We start from the raw sequence: 22426 nt of genomic DNA, 5'->3' as shown, positions 1-22426 counted from the left end.
CACTCACCGGTCATAATGTTATAATGTCAATATTATGCCTGATCAATGTATATATATATATATATATATATATATATATATATATATATATATATATATATATATATATATATATATATATATATATATATATATACAGTACAGACCAAAAGTTTGGACACACCTTCTCATTTAAAGAGTTTTCTTAATTTTCATGACTATGAAAATTGTAGATTCACACTGAAGGCATCAAAACTATGAATTAACACATGTGGAATTATATATGGAATTATATACATAACAAAAAAGTGTGAAACAACTGAAAAATTTCATATTCTAGGTTTTTCAAAGTAGCCACCTTTTGCTTTGATTACTGCTTTGCACACTCTTGGCATTCTCTTGATGAGCTTCAAGAGGTAGTCACCTGAAATGGTCTTCCAACAGTCTTGGAGGAGTTCCCCGAGAGATGCTTGGCACTTGTTGTCCCTTTTGCCTTCACTCTGCGGTCCAGCTCACCCCTAAACCATCTCGATTGGGTTCAGGTCCGGTGACTGTGGAGGCCAGGTCATCTGGCGCAGCACCCCATCACTCTCCTTCTTGGTCAAATAGCCCTTGATGCCTTTAGTGTGACTCTACAATTTTCATAGTCATGAAAATAAAGAGAACTCTTTGAATGAGAAGGTGTGTCCAAACTTTTGGTCTGTACCATATATATATATATATATATATATATATATATATATATATATATATATATATATATATATATATATATATATATATATATATATATATATATAAATGTGTGCACATTTGTTTGAAGAGGTTGGGTGTTGATGCACCATCCATTACCATTAAGTTAAAACAAAGCAGAGGCTGGTGTCGGGTGGAATAAGAGAGAAAACTATTTACTGCTAATCATAAAACTATTTCATTTCTCATTACATTCAGCCTGGAAATTGAAGAGAGCACAGCATGAACCCATCTACTGTAAATAATGAGGTCCTTTATTAATACACAGAGGGCATTTAGAGATAAAAAATATTTAAAAAAAAAAGAAAAAAATGAAATAAGGAAGGGTTTTTTCAACCACATCCTAGTAACAGGTTTTTTTCACTTTGGATTTCAACATTAACATTTTGGGAAATAATACATCTCACATCTGTCAGTTAAAGAAAAATTACAAGTTTTCTTCTCACCATAATGCGAAAAAAGCACATATTCTGACTTTCGTATTACATGATTAAAAATGAACAGAACAAATCAGTTGGTCTGTTTCACAGCTCCAAGGGGTTTTTGATAGATGACTTGATGATAGATCCAAATATAATAAATAAGCCCAGGCCTAGTATGGTGGACCATTTGGTTTTAAAGTTCTGTCACATTATTTTTTTATGTATAATGAATTTGGCGTTTGATGAACTTGCATAGCGTCAGCTTGTTTTCACATTTACATTAGAATTCAAAAGTCCACATAGATAGAGATATTTTTCAATATAAATATGGCATGAACTTTGGGTTGTTCTAATAGTTTAAAGGCAGTTCATTCATATGACATTCATATTTTTGAATATAAAAAATTGCTGCTTTATTCCCCCCCAGACACATACAGTATTTCATGTCAATCCTGTTTTGCTCTTATCGTGTACAGAATGCTAAACAGATGCAAATGCTGGTTATGACATATATTTAATAAACACTAAAGCAGAAAAAAAAACAAAGAGGTACTCAAAAATATGGTCAAATACAGACAGAGTTCTGTCAATTTACAAACCGACTAAATTACTGCAAAGGAGATTAAAACCAGGAACAGAAACAGTTCAGCAACAAAGAATTTATCAAAATATCACATCTTTGGCAACGTTCAGTGACAAAAGTCACAGTGAGTGTATTACTTCATGCTGTTTCTCTTAATGAAGATCTTTTTAAATAATGTGTTTGTGCATGTAATCGTAAGCTGCCTGTGCTTAATCAGTTAGAAGGTGAGTCAGAGTGGGAAAGTGCACGTGTTTTCTCGAGTTGGGCAGCTATGTTTGATGGCTGTGGTAAGAATTACAGTTCAAGTCTTGCAGTGACATGACAGCTCCCTTTATTTTACATCCACAGCTAATTGACCACATCATGTAAAGCATCAGTTTTTACTTTTAATAAAAGTGGTTGTGCTATTGTAAAGCATTTACAGGAGTAAAATGAAGAAAATAATTTGTTTGAAAAGGGTGTAAGAGACCCTCTGGAGTCCATTGGTGAAAACCAAAAGCACTGCGTCTTGTTTCCTTTTAGCTCCACTTTAACAAGACTTACTATGGTACATACATATAAAAACACCCATATGTAAAACACCCGAAAGATCACAAAGCCCATTTTAAATGGCAGGATAATATGTAGACAATGGTATGTAGCAATTTTCATATGAACTTGAATCAGTTAGTCATAGAAAATCTAAAACACAACTCATGAAGAAGAATTGTAGTGGATTCTGTCAATCATCAAGCATAGCTCTCTCAGCTGTGCCATGCCTGACCAGTCAGCAGGAGAGATATCCCCTCGTCAGTATTCAAGCATGTCCACACTGTTAAAGAGTAACTCATGAGGAATGTCACTATGGTAACATTGCCACTTTATAAAAAAAACTGAAATAAAAACAGAAATATAAAGCAGGAAGTGGTGCATGTACCTGACGGTCTTTACACAACTTTGCAATAGTTTCACAAAACCTAAAGAGTAGAGGAGAAATACTACAGATCGAAGCTCAGATTCAGACAGGAGTGGACGAGTTCTGTTAATTATTATTGTGAAAGGTGCTAAAAGAAGACCCTGGAAGTCAGAGGATACGGGGTATTTGGATTGCATTGCTTTCTTTCATTCTGGCCCCGTGTCTGTGTGAAATATTTCACTCCAATCGTGATGTAGTTTTTGTTTTAGCGTAACTCTACTGGCAGTGGCTGTGAAATGGGGACGAGCAACTCCAGAACAAAGATTTGCAAAGTAACACCAAAACAGGAACAGCCTTTACATCAAACAGCCTCACCAAGGTTGATCACTGCTGGGCAATATTTACCACAACACCAGCAGGGAATTTGGGGACACCAGCAGATCAGACAACTGCCACCACTCAAACAGCATGTACCTCAGCTTGTTCATTTACCATCAGGTCAGATCATTTCTTTGTTAACATCTTGTAAACAGTGGCCACTTCTTTCTAATACCCCAGATCAGCAACTGCTCACCGTTTCTGTTTTCTTTCAAGAGTTTCCTAACTTACAGGATACAGTACGGTTTTCTTCATACTGCCAATCACATTGATAATTGCATTATAAATTCTGCCACTGTTTGCTTTTTTAAAGCACTTTTTTTTTAGTCTGTAGTAATTTGTATTTTCAGACTCACAGAATGTACACGCTGAACCAATACACAGCATCATCAAATCTCATCCACCACAAAAACCAAAGGTCTAAAATCTTGCTGTACAAACAAAATAAAGCTAATGTTGCTATTCAGTAGGTTGGAATGGTACTGACCTTAAATTTTTGCCTCTGCTCACAGGCATGGCAGGCTGTGGCATGTCAAATGGAGCTGGAAGCAACATCTAAGACTTCTATTGAAAATGTTACTATGGTACGCACATGCTCAGTAATCTGATTTCTGGTTTTTACCATAAGTGATATGGTATATGGTATATAAATATGTTGTTACTATGCAAAGTAATGGAGAAATAGGGCTGTCACACTCCAAAATTCCACTCCATGTCAGGGAGGGCGCTGTGGTGCAGGCAGTAGCCTACAGGTACAGAGCACCTGTAATGTATGTACAGTGAGGAAAATAAGTATTTGAACACCCTACTATTTTGCAAGTTCTCCGACTTAGAAATCATGGAGGAGTCTGAAATTGTCATCGGAGGTGCATGTCCACTGTGAGAGACATAATCTAAAAAAAAAATCCAGAAATCACAATATATGATTTTTAAACTATTTATTTGTATGATACAGCTGCAAATAAGTATTTGAACACCTGAGAAAGTCAATGTTAATATTTGGTACAGGAGCCTTTGTTTGCAATTACAGAGGTCAAACGTTTCCTGTAGTTTTTCACCAGGTTTACAAACACTGCAGGAGGGATTTTGGCCCACTCCTCCACACAGATCTTCTCTAGATTAGTCAGGTTTCTGGCCTGACACTGGGAAACACGGACTTTAAGCTCCCTCCAAAGATTCTCTATTGGGTTTAGGTCTGGAGACTGGCTAGGCCACGCCAGAACCTTGATATGCTTCTTACAGAGCCACTTCTTGGTTATCCTGGCTGTGTGCTTCAGGTCATTGTCATGTTGGAAGACCCAGCCTCGACCCATCTTAAATGCTCTAACTGAGGAAAGGAGGTTGTTCCCCAAAATCTCGCAATACATGGCCCCGGTCATCCTCTCCTTAATACAGTGCAGTCGCCCTGTCCCATGTGCAGAAATACACCCCCAAAGCATGATGCTACCACCCCCATGCTTCACAGTAGGGATGGTGTTCTTGGGATGGTACTCATCATTTTTCTTCCTTCAAACATGTTTAGTGGAATTATGACCCAAAAGTTCTATTTTGGTCGCATCTGACCACATGACTTTCTCCCATGACTCCTCTGGAACATCCAAATGGTCATTGGCAAACTTAAGATGTGCCTGGACATGTGCTGGTTTAAGCAGGGGAACCTTCCGTGCCATGCATGATTTCAAACCATGACGTCTTAGTGTATTACCAACAGTAACCTTGGAAACTGTGGTCCCAGCTCTTTTCAGGCCGTTGATCAGCTCCTCCTGTGTAGTTCTGGGCTGATTTCTCATCTTCCTTAGGATCATTGAGACCCCACGAGGTGAGATCTTGCATGAAGCCCCAGTCTGAGGGAGATTGACAGTCATGTTTAGCTTCTTCCATTTTCTAATGATTGCTCCAACAGTGGACCTTTTTTCACCAAGCTGCTTGGCAATTTCCCCGTAGCCCTTTCCAGCCTTGTGGAGGTGTACAATTTTGTCCCTAGTGTCTTTGGACAGCTCTTTGGTCTTGTCCATGTTAGTAGTTGGATTCTTACTGATTGTATGGGGTGGACAGGTGTCTTTATGCAGCAAACGACCTCAAACAGGTGAATCTAATTTAGGATAATAAATGTAGTGGAGGTGGACATTTTAAAGGCAGACTAACAGGTCTTTGAGGGTCAGAATTCTAGCTGATAGACAGGTGTTCAAATACTTATTTGCAGCTGTATCATACAAATAAATAGTTTAAAAATCATATATTGTGATTTCTGGATTTTTTTTTTTTAGATTATGTCTCTCACAGTGAACATGCACCTACGATGACAATTTCAGACCCCTCCATGATTTCTAAGTGGGAGAACTTGCAAAATAGCAGCGTGTTCAAATACTTATTTTCCTCACTGTATGTATTTATGTATGTAGTAACTGTTAATTATTGGTAAAGGCAAAATTAGCATGTTCTCTATGTCCAGAACCTACTAAATACATGTACTTACATAGAATTAGTAAGTGGATTTATTCATTCATACAGTATATAACACCTTGGATTGATTTACACCTAGGGTCTATCTATATAGTAGATAACCCACCTACCAGCATGTTTTAAAAGATAGGAGGAAACTGGAGAACATGCAAAACTGTATTAAATCAGTATCTCAGACTCAGGATGAAACCATTACCCGAGCTTGAGGCAGCAACGGTGATAGAGGCTCATAATCTTGACCAGGATAACATGGTTACTGAAAATAAATAATCAAACTATCACATTTATCCAAAAAAATAAAAAATGTTGTTCTTATCATATCTCTCAATACTGCATTAGTCCTAGTATGATTTCAAATGTGACCAAATATAGTATGATCAAATATGGTATATAATTTTTTCAAACTGGTTCCTGTTGGTCGCTATGAAAAACTAAGTAATATGAGAACACTGGTGTGATCTTTGAGATGTTTAGAAATCCACAGAAAGTAGTTTATAGAAGAAGCACAAAGCAGACAGCTGGTGAGCACTGAGCCTTGCCCTGTTGTTCCCTGTGGGTCTGATTACCATGCTGCTGGAGTGGAAAGTAGCCTGGGCTGAAGCCACAGTGCTTCCTCCATGGAATCCACTCTGCTGGTACAAGTCCTCATTCCTCTCAGGAAAACCCTGAAGTATGAACACTGAAAGATAACTCTTTCAACTGGTCATCAACAGGGCCCAACATAAGATTTTGCTTTTGTTTACACTAGAGTGTATTATATGTAAACTTTTCCAGCATTGAAAGAGATTCCCTTAAGTGGGTTTATGTATTGCACAGACAAACCATGGAAAGTTCCTGCAAGCACAGACACTTCTAATTGGTCAAGCAACCAAGAAGCGTCAATCCCGTCAGAGGCATCTTAGGGAGCAGAGAATTTTTACTTCAAACAGTGAGTGATTGAAATAGATTTAATTTAAAATAATGTTTCAATATATTTTACTGATCCAGTTTAAGTCACAGCTCATGCAAGAGAAGACAGGTTGATGCATTCTGATTTCTCCAGTTGCAGGAGCCTGTAATGGGCAGACAGAAAGAACTAATCTGGTGTCCAGGCCTACTCACAAAGACATCTTCTGGGATCAGACAACAGGACAGAATCTAGACCTTAGGGAGCTTCTGCAGCCAAGTCCTCATTCCACTGATCCAGACACTGAAATAGAAGAACTGGCAAGACGACCGAATTTAGAAGTTGGACTAAAGGGTAATTCGGAAGGTTTCTTTGGGTATTTGAATAACAGTGTAACAAAATCGCCAAAAAGATTGGGACAGCAGATTTTACCTTGGCTTGAGGACTTTCGAAAGCATGAGCGAAACCATTTAAACTCTTGGGATATACTGGAGGGCCAGTGGGGACACCATCAGTGGCTTGATGCACCCAGGGAACATTGTGAAAAGGAAGAAAGGGAAAAGGGAAGAAATACTACAGGCCAGGTAAACGCTGTTCACCAAAAATGGAAGTTGGAGAAAACCAAACATAAATTAAGATACTGATGTGAGTTTGGAGATGCAACTGAAAAGCCATGACTAATCTCATTGGTTTTGACATGATGATTTGATGCACAAGGGTTCAGTGGATAGGCTGTCTAATGCTAATATAATCTGACTATGAAGGCTGTCTAATGAAAGCAAATATTTTAAATTGTACATGATTGATGTGTTTTTTTCTGCAGCCTTGACCACTGAACACTGTTGTGTAAATGCATTATTTACTAATGCAAACACATTTCAACAAGTGAGAGGCTAAAGTCCATTTGTGTTGTGAAAAGGTGACCCATGTTTAATATTTAACTCTTAATTTCATGGCAAATGATTGAAAATAATTACAGTTCCAAATAGAATAACTAGATGCAATGACCAAATACCAGGAACCACTTAAAAATCAAATGTTCCCTCTTAAGTAAGGCTTTAATCCAAATATAAACCGTTGATATGCTGTGCAGGCAAAGCGCAGCTTCATGGTGGCTCTCCTGTTTCCAGCCCTCCTGAAAACAATGCTAGCTGCTGCTGAATGGTTCCCAGCTGACATAATTATCATGATAAAATACACATTCATTTTGGTTGTACTGTGGTCTTTATCCAGTAGAAATATGAATTTAACCCGGATTTAAATGAGTTGCTAATTAGAAACCACAAATAAATCCAGTGTGGGAGTCGACTGAAAACAGGGTTGACTGAAGTATGTGGTGAATATGATCTTAAACCAAATTTTCTGTGTAATACAAAATGTCAGATGCAAAGCAACATAATGTTAATTTTCTTCTCAGTCAGCTAATATTCACATCGGATATGAGTAAACAACGATACAAAAGTACACAGTAATAATCACGCAAAGCAGGTAGCAATAAATCATGACACGTTTGCAATAAAAAAATCAAATAATTTATTTATACTTTTTAAACAAAGTCTGTTGTCCACTTGAAATCAAAGAAAATTTGTAAGAAATGTTGTAAGAGGCAGAAGAAGATGAATGGGATGACGAAACATGTGGACCATACTGTACGTCCCAACTCCATGACTCCGTGAGGTGCAGGTCTCCTTTTTGCTTTGTTTTTTTCTTTTTTTTTGTAAATCAGAAGCAACTTAGAACCAGATCACAAACACAACTGAAATGTTTATAGTGAAGAGCAGATGCCCTGATAATTCCTTGACCAAAACATCACACATCAGGATAATGTCTGCTTTTAAGAATGGTGTCATATGCAGCTAGGACCTGCCAGCTGTTGTCCTTTTGTAAATGAACCTATAATAAAGATCTTAAACGTTAATAAATGAAATGAATCGGTAACAATGCATCTGAAAGTGCAACTATTCTAAATTTTAGAATTGTGGATGCTCATTTCATAAAGCATTGATAAACCTAGGAAGAAACCATGAACTAACATATGTAGAACTGCCCAGCTTCCAAACAGATATTAGTGTCTGTTCAGATTGTATTTATTTTTTTTTTGTACCTAGAACAAATTAGGCCCAAAGAGTTGGAGTTATTTAACAGGCATATCTGTCAACAGTGGTGAATGATAAGAGGGGGCATTTGCACAATAACAGCTCACATTTCCATCTCTCAACAGCTATTCAAGTCCTGAAGGAGCCCAACCCTTTACATAAACAAACTCCCTCTGAAGTGGATTATGATTTTTAATAAGAATAGGGTCCTTTAAAAAAGCTTTTGTCAAGGAGAAGAGACCAAAAGGACAACTGGACACCAGAGCCGGTTTCTAAGTGGTATACAGCATCTCACTCTATAACTGTTGTATCCAATGAATTAAGGTTCAGTATTATTCAGCATTACATTTCTTATGCAATTTGGGTTCACAAAACTTTGTTCCTCAGTGAAGAAAAAAAAAAAATCAATCTGATCAATACTGTTGCACCTCTGTACAAATAAAAGAATCACATTTTCCCCACCAAAAATCTGCATGATTTCCAAAAAAACAACAAAAACAGCAAAGCACATCAGCCAGAATCGCAAGAGAAATCAGTATCTTTAACAGGGGAACACACGGGGGAAAAAAAAAGAAAAGAAAACTTCTACATTGCAGTGTGTGGTCTATACTCATCTACACTCTCAATCAGTCTTTTATTTCAACACCATATAATAGTTCACACTGTATACAGTGCACTTTGTGAAACAACTTCACAATGTAAATTGTTGCAGATCCTCCTCAGCACAAGTGGTTGCTAATACAGATTGATGAGCTGCTTATACTTTTATGCTGCCCCCTGCTGTGAAACTAAAGCAGTGCCGGAGCTCAAGTAACTTCAGGCAATGAGGAGATGATCCAATTATTATTATAATTTTTTTTTGTAGTTTCTTCCTCCCAAAATATATGGCATATTAGCGTACAAGGCATTCATTTACCAATTAACTACTGACTATCGCTGATAAGTTGCACCGTGGCAGTCTGTAAGTTATGCATTTCCATACGTTTTTAAACACTTTGGACAGATAGCTGTTTAGGATGGGTACTCATTGGCGTATTCGCAAACAAGTTGGAAGTCTTTTATTATATTAAGGGAATTGCTATCAGTGATTCATCTTCATTAATGTTAAAAGATCCTGCATGTTTATAAAGACGGGTGGCCATTTTTTTTTTCTTAAATGCTAATGGTGCTGAATGGTGCATATGCCACAAAATGACTGGAAGCGGTTCAACAAACGAGCTATAAATTAAAAAAAAAGAAAAGGAAAAAATTAAAATTAAATGCATAAAATAACGCAGCACATTAGAGATCAGATAATGTGCACAGCTTGATGATTTCCCTTCTCAAGAATATCTGACTTAACCAATTACTAGTTATTCTCTGAAAAACAAGAAAAGTACCAGCCCGAAGTTATGTCCCCCACGCTCTAAAGAAAGTAGTTTTGATAGGAGAGAAGGATTATTCTGGCACAAATTAGATGCAGACAGTGATTTCTGGTAAAAACTTACTGAAGCTGACTGGTGTGAGCAATTCAATGGCTTTGTATGTATGGTCTATCTCTGAGTGCAATGTGATGTCTTCCTTTAGCAAGAAGTGCATATCTGGCTTAAGCAGCTGTATTCCTAAAGTGAAAAGAGCTTGGTCTGTTCAAATATAGGGTCTAAAATACACACATAAAAGAATACCCCCCCCCACACACACGCACACAAACCAATCCTTCGGCCTTTAACACAATCAGAACATCCCTATGAACCCTCTTTTGAAGAAAAGCAAAAAAAAAAAAAAAAAAAAAAAAAAAAAAAAAAAAAAAAAAGGGAAGAAAAAAATTTATTTGTTAGTGTAGCTTCTATTATTTTTTTTTCTCATTTGTTTCTGTACGTTTAAATCATTTTGACTGTAAAAGTTTATTTTCCATCCCTCAGTTACAATTACTCATAAAAAATAAAAGTATAGAGGGTGATGCCTTGTTTGTATTCTTTTAGCCTGATCCAGTTCAACACGACTCCTTGAGGTGATGCTAATGTCCTGCATTCACACAATGACCTGCAATCCAGCTTTTGGACAACAGTGTAATCCAGAAACTTTCCCTCTTCAGAGTCGGTGACTGCTTTAAATATTAGCACCCCCATTTTTTTTTTTTTTTTTGTTTCGTTTTTTTTTTTTTTTTTTTTTTGCAATAACTTCTCTCGCACAGAGAAAGGTACGTAAAACGCTTTATTACATTTTGCTTGTTTGTCATGCGGCTGCCTCTCTGGTTTGGCTTCCTGGAGGCCAACTCTCCGTACTCACTTGGACACAGGGACAGGAGGACAGAGGACTTGACGGAGCGTCCAGATGTCGCAGGAGAGCTCAGCGTAACCACAGCTTGAGCCGGAGAGCATCCACTCCATTTAAATAGTATCTGAACAGCCGCTTGTCCCTGACAAAGCCCAGGTTCTCGTAAAGTTTCAGGGCAGATTTGTTGGTGATTTCGGTCTCCAGCACCACCTGCACAACACAGCAAAGGAAATATGCAGAAGGTTCGAATTAGAAACTGATCAGAACTGATAATGTTAATAGGATGATTCTAAAACAGCAGTCTGAATAATCTACATGGATTTGTGCAGTAGTATGTACAGCCAAAATCAAAGCTGTGTAGAACTCAGTTCAGAGCTAGGCTGTGTCTTACCTCATCACAATCCCCTGCCACCATAGCATAAATGGCCTTTTTAACAAGGTTTGTACCTGAAATTATAACAGAATGATACACATTAATGACCAATGAACTCTGTGACTGATCTCGAGCACCACCGTGCCACTTTTTCATTCTTTACCATAATGCATTTGTAAAATAAAAATACAAATATGGCACAACCAACCAACATATCTAATGATCCACGCAATCCAAGCAACTGTAACAAAACTTTCTTTCGGCTTCTCCCATTAGGGGTCGCTACAGCGGATCATCCGCATGTTTGATTTGGCACATGTTTTTACACTGGATGCCCTTTCTAACGCAACCCTCCCCATTTATCCGGGCTTGGGACCTGCACTAAGGCTTGTGCAACACTAATGGCTGGGGTTGGTTCCCTGACCGGGGATCAAACCCGGGCCGCAGCGGTAAGAGCGCCGCATCCTAACCACTAAACCACCAGGGAGCCTAATCCAAGCAACTGTAACCGTTTTGTAGAAAAAGCAAACAGGGCAGGTAAAGCCACACAAATAACTCCAAACCTCTGAAAGACTTTAGAAGGCTTTTAAATGGCAAGACTAAACTTGCACGAAGCATACATACCGATGCCTTTTCTGCGAAATTTGGAGTCCACAGCGAGCATGGCAATGTATCCCCGTCTGAACATCTTTTTGTGCATGTCCAACTTACATACAATGGCACCAACACAGTTTTTCTCCACCACTGCCTGTAATACAGAACAGCATTAAAATCATCCTAGAAATGACTAGTAAAGGTGCCAACCGTCGATTGAATAAAAAGTACTTCTAATAAATGTATATCTAATCAATCAGAAGTGATTAAATAATCTAACTAAAATAAAACTGTTTGAGCATTGTTATTATATATATATATATATATATATATATATATATATATATATATATATATATATATATATATATATACACATATACATATACATATACACACACACATATATATACATACACACACACACACACACACACACACACACACACACACACACAGTACAGACCAAAGGTTTGGACACACCTTCTCATTCAAAGAGTTTTCTTTATTTTCACGACTATGAAAATTGTAGATTCACACTGAAGGCATCAAAACTATGAATTAACACATGTGGAATTATATACATAACAAAAAAGTGTGAAATAACTGAAAATATGTCATATTGTAGGTTCTTTAAAGTAGCCACCTTTTGGTTAGATTACTGCTTTGCACACTCTTGGCATTCTCTTGATGCCTACTTTGAAGAACCTACAATATGACTTTTTCAGTTCACTTTTTTGTTATGTATATAATTCCATATATAATTCCACATGTGTTAATTCATAGTTTTGATGCCTTCAGTGTGAATCTACAATTTTCATAGTCATGAAAATAAAGAAAACTCTTTTAATGAGAAGGTGTGTCCAAACTTTTGGTCTGTACTGTATATATATATATATATATATATATATATATATATATATATATATATATATATATATATATATATATATATATATATATTTTATATAAAAAAAATTCAACTCAAATCATTCACCAAACTTGCAATCCAAGGTGCCAGGGTCAACTGCTGCCTGCATATGGTATGGTACAATTAGCTATATATATATATATATATATATATATATATATATATATATATATATATATATATATATATATATATATATATATATATATATATATAAAAGTTATATAAATATAGTGTTCATTAATCGCAAAGGGTTTCAGATGAGAAAAAAACAAAAAACAAAAATTAATGTCACAGTGTATCAAGAGCAGAGATTTCATATCCATGTAACATATTAAGTTTTATTTTTAACCTGCAAAAAAAAAAGGCAATTAAAATGATATATAGAGAATATAATTGAAATAGCACAATTTTAAGAAACCTTTAAAAAGAGATATATTTTTTTAAATTAATAAATAAAGGACCAGTTTCATGTATCGCATTAAAGGTCAATGATATTACAAGCCTATGGCTGTATTAAGCATTGAACTTTATTGTACTATAAATGGGATTGTTCTATATTAATATTTTACTATTTATAAACGTTTAATTAAACTAGAAACCTTGAATATAGAACTGCATTAGTTACGCAGGTTACAGAGCCATGTTTTTGATTCATTTATTTTGAAATATTATGAACTCAAACGAGGGGAACCATGGCAACTTTCATTTGAACATAACACAGTTAGGTATAATGCAAAATTACTTTTGGCCCACCGCTCTCAATCATGTTTGATTATTGGCCCTTCATAGGAAAACGTTTGGGCACCTCAGATCAAGACTGTACAAACAAAATTAGGAACATCCATTAGGCTTGCATTTAACAAACATGCTGTCAGTAAGCAGAAGTTGTGGACACACACATGCAATAGTTTTTGTTTGGTTTTTAAATCTCACTACTTTAAAAATCTCCAGAAAAGTACAACAGTCGATTTCTTTTCAAAACATTAATAACGCAACCAAGCATAAATATTACTCTATATATTAATGTGTAAAGTAATAACTATCGTGGTGTGTGTTCTTTTTCATCTCGCCCACCCCTAGTAGGCAGTATAACTACATACATACCAGAAAGCAAAGCTGCGGCCAGTTGTGAATGAAGTACCTATAGGTGTATATGGAGTAGGGCTCGGACAAGTCTTTAGTTATGAGCCTTATGATATCCGGCATTTGCAGCTCGGACTCGTATCTCACATAAGTGATGGGGCTGTGATCCGCTGCCGGTGTGCTCACTGACAGCTTCGCTATCTGATCCTCTAATGGTGCCTCCTCAGCTCCATCTCCCTGCGCCCCCAGGCCTCGCTCTCTGTCCCCCGCTGATTTCTGCACATGATCCTTACACTCGGAGCGACAAACAGTCCTGTCGAGCTCGGCTTTCAGACACGTACAATCTCCTTCCAGCTGATCTGAAGAGCCGAGCTCGATCCTGGCCGCGGGATCGAGGGAGTCTACTCCGTTACTGGGAAGCGAGCTGTCGCTGGCGTTAAACGCTGTTTTCCTGGTTGCCCGCTCGCCAGTGTTGTCCACATACTCAGAGGCAGTGTGCTGACAGTCGGCCGATCTGTGAGCTCGGTGCTGGACGTGGTTTTGGGCGATTTTATAGCCGAGGTGTTCGTCGTGCACTGGATGGCTGGCGATGCCGTTGAGCTGGGCCGGTGAAGAATGCAGCTGAGCAGGCGAGTTAAGGTGATGGACGCTATTCTGGCTCAATTTAACTATCCCTTTGGGCTCAGTGGCTTGTTGCGCCTCCGTCCCCGGGGCTATGATGTCTCCTCGGCCGCAGTCCAATGTCTCATTGTTCCCCAGGAACGAGCAGCCATCCACGGGCAGCGATCTAATTTCAGCCGAGGACGCAGGCAGTGTGTTAGGCCCAGGCGGCACTTCAGCCATTCCACTGCATGCAGTATGAGTGTAAACAATAGAAGTGAGCTCAAACCGAGCCCTCGAGCTAAACGCCGAGTAAGACTAATACAAGCCGGACTTCCAGGATCGGTAAAATAATAAAAACTGGCGAATAATTGTAAGCTCGTTTGCTATCTCGTGTCCCCTCTAGCCATTACTCAAGTCACTTCACACTAGCTGGCCTATCGGCTATCGCAAAGCAGGGTTGGCAATTTGCGACACATTCAGGATCCTGGGAAATGAAGTATTGCGTCACATGCAGCGTTTACGTCTAATTGCAGAACTACAGTAGCAATACGTAACAGTAGTTTCAGATCAGAAGTGGGCGGAGCGTAGGCACATATTTCTTACGCCCCATGAGGCTTTGCACGAACTATGGGTGGAACTTCCGGTACGACGTAATTAATCATTTGTTGCAATGTGTGCTATTAATTTAATAATTCATTCATAGCAAGGTGTAGAATCACACTCCGACTGAGAAGCTTTTATTTTGCCTGTGACGGTAGGGCTGAGCAATATATATATATATATATATATATATATATATATATATATATATATATATATATATATATATATATATATATATATATATATATATATATATATATATATATGTATGCCCTACCGTCACAGGCACAAAAAAAACCTTCAGTATGTATATGTATATATATATATATATATATATATATATATATATATATATATATATATATATATATATTAGGGGTGTAACAGTACACAAATGAAAATTGGTTAATTCTGTTTTATTTTTATTAAATATTATAAAATATTATTTTATATATTACTTAACCAAGCAGGCATTTTATTTACAATTTTTTGAAAATGTGAACTGTTCAAATGTTGATGTTCACAAAGGTCAATAATAATAAACTGCGATAATAAAAACCGACAAGCAATTTTATGCTTTGCATTTCTTCCCCCAACCGTACCGAAATTGAAACGAAGCCTGAATTTTGTGTACCGTTACACCCCTTTATATATATGATACATACACACACACACACACACACACACACACACACACACACACACACACACACATTATTTATATATATATATATATATATATATATATATATATATATATATATATATATATATATATATATATATATATATATATATGTATATATCAGATGTTTGCTGAAAAATACACACACACACACACACACACACACACACACACACACACACACACATATATATATCAAATCAAATTAAATTTGCCGGATACTCATGTATATTTTAAAATAGTCAATGCGCAGCTTGTATAGCAGTACAGATTTACTGTCCCGAAAATAATTCAACATACAGTACAATTTCATGTAGCATCATCTGGGTCTGGGTCTGCATGAGTTCTGCTGGTACTGGGGAGCTGCAGGGAAACATGGATTCCAACATGTACTGTGAAATTCTGAAGCAGAACATGATGCTCTTCCTTAAGAAACTTTTTTTTTTTTTTTTTGGGAAAAAAGCAGTTTTCCAAACTAATAACGACCCCAAACACACCGCCAAGATGACAACTTGCTGAGGAAGCTGAAGGTGGGGGGAGTGGCCAAGAATGTCTCTGGACCTGAACCCCTTTGAGCACCTATGGGGCATTCTCAAGCAGAAGGTGAAGAAGCACCATGCGTCTAACATTCAGCAGCTCCGTGATTATGGAGGAGTGGAAGAGGATCTCAGCAACAACCTGTGCAGCTCTGGCACTTCCATGCCCAGGAGGATTAAAGCAGTGCTAGATAACAAGGGTGTACTCACTTTCGTTGGCAGTTATTTTGACATTAATGGCTGTATGTTGAGTTATTTTTAGAGGACAGTAAATATGTGCTGAAATGTGAGGGGTGTACTTACTTTTGTGAGATACTGTATTTTATATATATATATATATATATATGAATTGAAAAGTGACCTTATTTAAAACAATTAAAGTCTATGTAAAATAGCTTACACCTAATAAAAGAAAATTACGTGGATTAGGAAGCGTAACAACTTCTATAGACTATATAAACTCTGCTCACTTCTGATATGAAACCCCTGGCCTGGCATGACTGTCCTGAACCTGCTCTAAAGTATTGCTTCTGTGGTTCTGCAATTAGACATAAACAAGTCAAGCCTTTTTTAGTTTTGTTTTCCCTGATTTTCACGAGAAATTTGAAAAATTACTTGTTTTTTTTCATAGTTTGGTTCTGAAATATTAAAGAAAATAAAAAGAACAGTCCTTTTTCATTTTTTAAAATTCTCAATCTAAATTTAAATTAAAATGACCAGAGCTATCACTCAATCTGAATTTCTATTGTATTTATCTGGTGATTAAAACAAAAACAAAGCACATAAGCTTAACACATTTTTGTTAGTTAAAATAATTGTTTAACATCTGAATAAATGGGAGGAAATGCACGCTTTAGCAAGGGTATGCTGTATATTGAATAATGTTGAAATTGTAGGAGAGGGAACAAAATTAAGTGCAAAAATAAAATGGCGTATTAGTACATCAATAGCATGTATAACAATATAAAGGCTTTTAATAAGTGGCACCCATTTAAGATGAAGTCTGTACCTTGCTGTATAATCTCATTTGGATCTCAATGGATTTGTTTTAAGGTCCTTCTTCCTCATGTCTCTTTGGGAATAGTCCTTGCTCCCATCATCTCCGGCTTGCTCATTAGGGATCAGAGTCTAAGTAAACGTGCTATAAAATAAAATTCAAGTAAAGTCTCTTACAATTAATTATAAATCCAAACTGACCAGACTGAGAACTCTGTACAATGGCCATCAGCTAGAATGTAGCTGTAACAGTAAAGTAAATGGCAACATTAAATTTCTGGTCATCATCCATGACTTGAAGTAGGTTTACAAGCTTGCATGTGTAGAAACTGCTTGATTATTATATGAAGGCTCTATAAAGGTCTTTTTCATGTAGAGGAATAGGAGGCAGAGACAAGCTGGAGTGGACCACTGTGGAGTAATTAACTCCTGTGTTGAAGTGTTTCTGTCTGTCAGAAAATCTCATGCTGAAGCCAAAGAGACTTAAGGGGTCTCCTTACAGACTCTGGCCAAAAGCTAATTGGAACAAAGCAGACTGAAGGAGCTATTCAGAGCGTACGCAGATGTTCACCCGACCGTTTTCTGAAGTTGTTGTAGACTTCAGGAAAGGGTTGGGTGACCGCCCTCCCCTGCTCATCAGTGGCTCAGTAGTGACTCAGAGAGTCAGTAGTACAAAGTTTCTTGGTGTACACATCTCTGATGACCTAACCTGGACTACCAACACTAACTCCATTGTAAAGAAGGCCTAACAACATCTTCAGCTGAAGAGAGCCAGTCTCCCATCCTTGCCACCTTCAACAAAGGAACTGTGAAGCACGTTCTGGCCAGTTGCATCACTGTGTGGTTCGGAAACTGCAAAACCTTAGAACGCAAGACCCTACAACACATAGTGGGGACAGTTAAGAGGATCATAGGGGTCTCTCTCTCCTCTATCTAGGACATCTTCCATACATGCTACGTACACTGAGCCTCTACAATTATAAAGGTTCCCTCTCACCACTCCCAGTCTGATAAAGACCCTGCTATGGGTGGGAGGTTCAGAAGCATCAGGATCTGCACTACAAGGTTCTGCAACAGCTTCTTCACAAAAGCTGCCAGTGCCCTAAACACCCTTGTGCCACCCATTACCTTGCTTCCTCCTCCTTAACTGTGCACTATGGACATTAATTAATGCACTGGATATTGCACACACTTACCCATGGTCACCTCTGATTGTGTACTCACACTTAACTCTTTACATTTCTTACATTTCAACCTCATTAATTACATCTACCTCACTTATTTCACCTTAACTCTGCTATGTTTAATGTTTGTTTTTTAATTATGTCTAATGTTTACTCTTACTGTTCATTGTCTATGCACATTGTTCTGTAGTAACGAAATTTCGTTCTTTTGTATAAATATGTATGTGGAAGAATGACAAAGCTTGAGTTTGTTGAATAATTAAATTGAAATATAAAAAAGCTCAACTCTTAAGAACTGTGTATAAAGGTCATCTTTTACATTAATCAGTGCCATATTTATTTTTTTTATTTACAGCAACATTTTGTGCCTGTGAACAAAATGACCAATGAACTTGTTTTTAAACAAAGAATGCACCTAATGTGTCAAATTCATGTGGATTTGGAATTAATTGGAACAAATACTTGCAAAAGGTTTACTCTTCCTGGGCACATTGACACTTCAGACTGCTGCACACCTCTTACCCTTAGAGATCATTTCATAAGCAGCATTAACACTTCAGTCACTGTCTACTGACAACAAAATCACTCATATTGTCTCATTTTGTTAAAATATAGAAAGATCTAACATGGTGGTGTATCAGATATTAAGGTCTCTGTGCTGTATAATCATTCTCCTACAGTATCACAGGTCCAGACACAGGGGCATCTCCAGTAGAGTTCCAGATGTAGTATTCAGAAGACACCAGTTCTCGTGCTTTGGGAAAAAACAGAGTTATTATAAAATCTACATGACCCTCATTTTCATTATAAAAAACTGTGTTATGCTCTTGCCTCATTTGACACACAATTCTATCGCTGTATTGTTTTGAAAAATCATTAAAACACTCACTTGTGATGATACGTGGCTTTGTTGAAGAATACACTTGCACAGAGTGCTGGTCCACACAGCATCCAGATAATGTAAAATCAGCTACTCGGAAGTGAAGCTAAAATACAGTATAAATACTAACGATAATGAGATGTTCAATAACTTTATCTAAAACAAGAGCTGATTGGTAAGCAGAATCACACTTACTTTTATGTATGCAATGAGATCTATACACATAGGGTCTGATGGTCCAGCAAGATGCCCTGAGAAATTAGTTGTTCCTTCCAAAGATACCTCTCGGGACTTTGGAAATTTCTGACCTGTTATATTAAAAATTATAAATGTAATAAAACAATTATAAAGTGATACTTTTATTAGTCTTTTCTATACAATACATGTAATTTTGTTACCCAGAAACCAGATGAGCAGATTCTTCTCTTTGGAAACCTCTAACTGCCCTGAAGTCACTTTTATATCCACATGGCTCATTAGGTTTCTGTAAAGACACCATTAAGACATGATTCACTCTCATTTATGAGGTAATGGAGAAGCACAACACTGTTCCTTTTGTTTCTTTTCTATTCTATTATTGTGAATTCTTCTATTACTATATTCTATTATTGTATGCATGTATAACATGTACATTTTTATCCTTATTTTTTCATTTGGTTATATGTAATGAAGTAATTCATAAAAAAAAAGCATTTCATTGCATGACTTGATCCTGCTGCATTCCCAGTTCTCCCATATCAGTCTGGAGATATCATGAATAAATAAACAAATGCTGAATAAGAAATGTGCATGTATGAACCTGTTGAAAAATGGCAGATGTGCTTCACAGTATTCAAAGCTGTTTCGGACACTCTCATGGAGTTTGAGGACCACGTTAATCCTAAGGAGGTTGTCCTCTGAATTGAGAAAGTAAGAACCAAGAATAGGTGGCACAGGTACCTGGTTATAAAAGTAAAATATATAATTAGTGTCCCATATTACTGATGGCCATTCAATCTGCATATTAAATAAATTATTAACACTTGTAACTATCAAATGTACCACATCTACCTGGGAGGTATAACTACAAAGTCGGAAAGGCTCCAAAGGCGGGGAGAAAGGAAATTTGTATGGTCCTGAAAAAGCAGAGCTGTCATTTTCCTCCACACTACTAGCTGTAAGAATACTGGAATCCAGCGATGTCACGCAGGGGTGCACAAGGATGTCCTGCAGAGGTGAGCCATTGGGTGGCAATGTGAGGGTGACTGTGACATTGGGCAGAACACCCTCCACTTCACACTACCAGCATAACAGATACAAGAAGGCACAATCTTGGTTAAGTGACACAGCACTATGATTTATTTACATATTCACAAAAACAGAACACTTTACTCACTTTGCATGTAACTGTTCCATGCACATCCCACAGATCCTGTTTGCTTTGGTTTCCATACTGCATGGACCTCACCTTTTCTGAGAGGGCCACACTTACCACTGCTTTTCCTCGATGAACCCCGGTTTTCCAAGCAGGCTGTTTTTGAGCACCACCAGGACCGGAAGCCATAGCTGCAGGCAGCACCCCAGACTGAGGAAGACTGTCCAGGGGGGTCCCAAATGGACAAACCTGCATCAGTACCGAAGGAAGAGTTTCCAAGCGAGAGACAAGCACATCTGGCTCTGATGGTTTACTTGCGGTGCCACTAAGGAAGCCCTGTAGGCTAGATAACAGGGCTAAGCCCTGAGAGACGGAAGCCAGGCTGGGAAGGGGAGGTCGAGGATCAGATGGGACTTCCATCAGCAGGAGACAGGCAAGGATTAGTCCACCCTGGACGATGGTTAGGACCGGCCATAGGGTTTTTACACCTGAGCTATCAACACGAAGCTCCAGTGCAGGTGACCGCTGCTGGTGACAACAGTCATCCCTTGCAGCAATATAGGGCTTGTCAGGGTCTGCTAGGCCCAATTCGGTCAGTAGGAGCTGGGCTATATTACTGTCCTCAGGAACAGACACATATTGAGCTCCAGCAAAGGATTTTGCACGAAACTCCACTGTGGGGTACCGCCTGAATAAAAGACCACAGGGTACAATGTGAAATGAAAAGACAAAAGCATTCAATAGAGACAAAAGGTCTGGTAGAATAGATCGGCCATGTCATATTTTATTTCACATCCCAAGACCATAACAGTAGCATGGCCACATAGGTGAAATAAACAATATGAGCCTAATTTCCACCCCAGCTTTAATACCATAGAGCACATTTTAAAAAGGCTATTCATGCACATGTGAATGATATCTAGCTCATGTTGGCTTAAATCAATTTAATCTTGCATTTAGACCAAGTACTGCGAGTATTACAGAGCAGTTAATGCAGTAACATGAAAATGAAAACATACACGTGACACACCACCCCTAACACTCATGCATCTTCATAATTTCCAGGTATAGCACCATGTTTAAAATACATGTTTGAAAGAACACAGCAGCAAAAAAAAAAAAAAAAAAAAAAAAAAGGTCAAATACATGCATAAAAAGTAAGAAAAGCTTCTTCACAGGATTACATTATCAGTGAAAGATTTAAAAGTGTTGCTTTGTTCTCGCATAATGCAATTATCATTCAGTTGTAAACAAATAATAATAATAATAATAATAATAATAATAATAATAAGAAGAAGAAGAAGAAGAAGAAGAAGAAGAAGAAGAAGAAGAAGAAGAAGAAGAAAAAGAAGAAGAAGAAGAAGAAGAAGAAGAAGAAGAAACAAAAGATCAGATATGCCCAAACTTGAACCTTTTGGCTAACAGACTTTTGATTTAGCCACTGTCAGAAAACCAGTACCATATTTGCACATGTTGCATGATGTAAATTATAATTTCTTCTTACCTAGAAAACTGCACTTTTACAGATTCACCCTTTTCGTGGGTGAAAACCCATAGCGCTCGGATACTCATCCCGGCCCCTTTAATCACAAAAATTTATTTTAAAGCTGGCTGACAGCATAACAGTTAACCGTGCAGCCTTGTTTTCCTCTCATTGTAGAAAATTCTTTTATTTAAAGTCTGAAAATAAAAATGTTGAATGTGCAAAAACACCCCGGATTTTCGCTCTGGTTTACTTCCTGTTTTGAAATGACATGTGACACATAGAGGCGTGGCTGCCTGTTGTCGGTGCTTTTGGACGCTGACGTCAGAACAGGCGCGCGCCTGCACGGATCATTCTGATAGATAGACACGAACTGAGAACTGATCTCAGACCTGCTTCTAAAGCCG

At 37.6% G+C, this 22426-nt stretch overlaps 2 protein-coding genes and 1 long non-coding RNA gene across 4 annotated transcripts; 1 reads left to right on the top strand and 2 right to left on the bottom strand.

Annotated features, from left to right (window-relative positions):
• The first annotated feature begins 800 nt into the window (after positions 1-800).
• LOC310727390 lies at positions 801-9710 on the top strand. The gene is made up of 6 exons (XR_014534004.1): positions 801-3130; positions 3361-3428; positions 3523-3594; positions 3682-3762; positions 6290-6401; positions 6516-9710. It is a non-coding gene; the product is annotated as an uncharacterized lncRNA (long non-coding RNA).
• On the bottom strand, positions 7869-14924 carry naa30 (N-alpha-acetyltransferase 30, NatC catalytic subunit). 2 transcript variants are annotated; one of them, XR_014533992.1, is made up of 4 exons: positions 13717-14924; positions 11588-11832; positions 11103-11325; positions 7869-10921 (listed from the first exon to the last, which is right to left on the bottom strand). XR_014533992.1 is itself a non-coding variant. In XM_083543732.1 (4 exons), the coding sequence occupies exons 1-4, from the start codon at positions 14536-14538 to the stop codon at positions 10784-10786; spliced, it is 1140 nt and encodes a 379-aa protein (XP_083399858.1). In that variant the 5' UTR covers positions 14539-14921; the 3' UTR covers positions 7869-10783. The 2 variants fall into 2 exon arrangements, 1 of the variants encoding a protein (XP_083399858.1); XM_083543732.1 differs by having other exon boundaries at positions 11103-11158; positions 11709-11832; positions 13717-14921.
• Positions 14925-18615: 3691 nt separating this feature from the next.
• ap5m1 (adaptor related protein complex 5 subunit mu 1) lies at positions 18616-22287 on the bottom strand. The gene is made up of 8 exons (XM_083543707.1): positions 22041-22287; positions 20558-21224; positions 20233-20460; positions 19982-20121; positions 19581-19666; positions 19378-19490; positions 19192-19288; positions 18616-19056 (listed from the first exon to the last, which is right to left on the bottom strand). The coding sequence occupies exons 1-8, from the start codon at positions 22106-22108 to the stop codon at positions 18977-18979; spliced, it is 1479 nt and encodes a 492-aa protein (XP_083399833.1). The 5' UTR covers positions 22109-22287; the 3' UTR covers positions 18616-18976.
• Positions 22288-22426: the final 139 nt, after the last annotated feature.

Source organism: Silurus aristotelis, assembly GCF_946808225.1.
Source record: "Silurus aristotelis genome assembly, chromosome: 6".
NCBI classification, from domain to species: domain Eukaryota; kingdom Metazoa; phylum Chordata; class Actinopteri; order Siluriformes; family Siluridae; genus Silurus; species Silurus aristotelis.
This window is presented reverse-complemented; position numbering and strand designations above follow the sequence as displayed.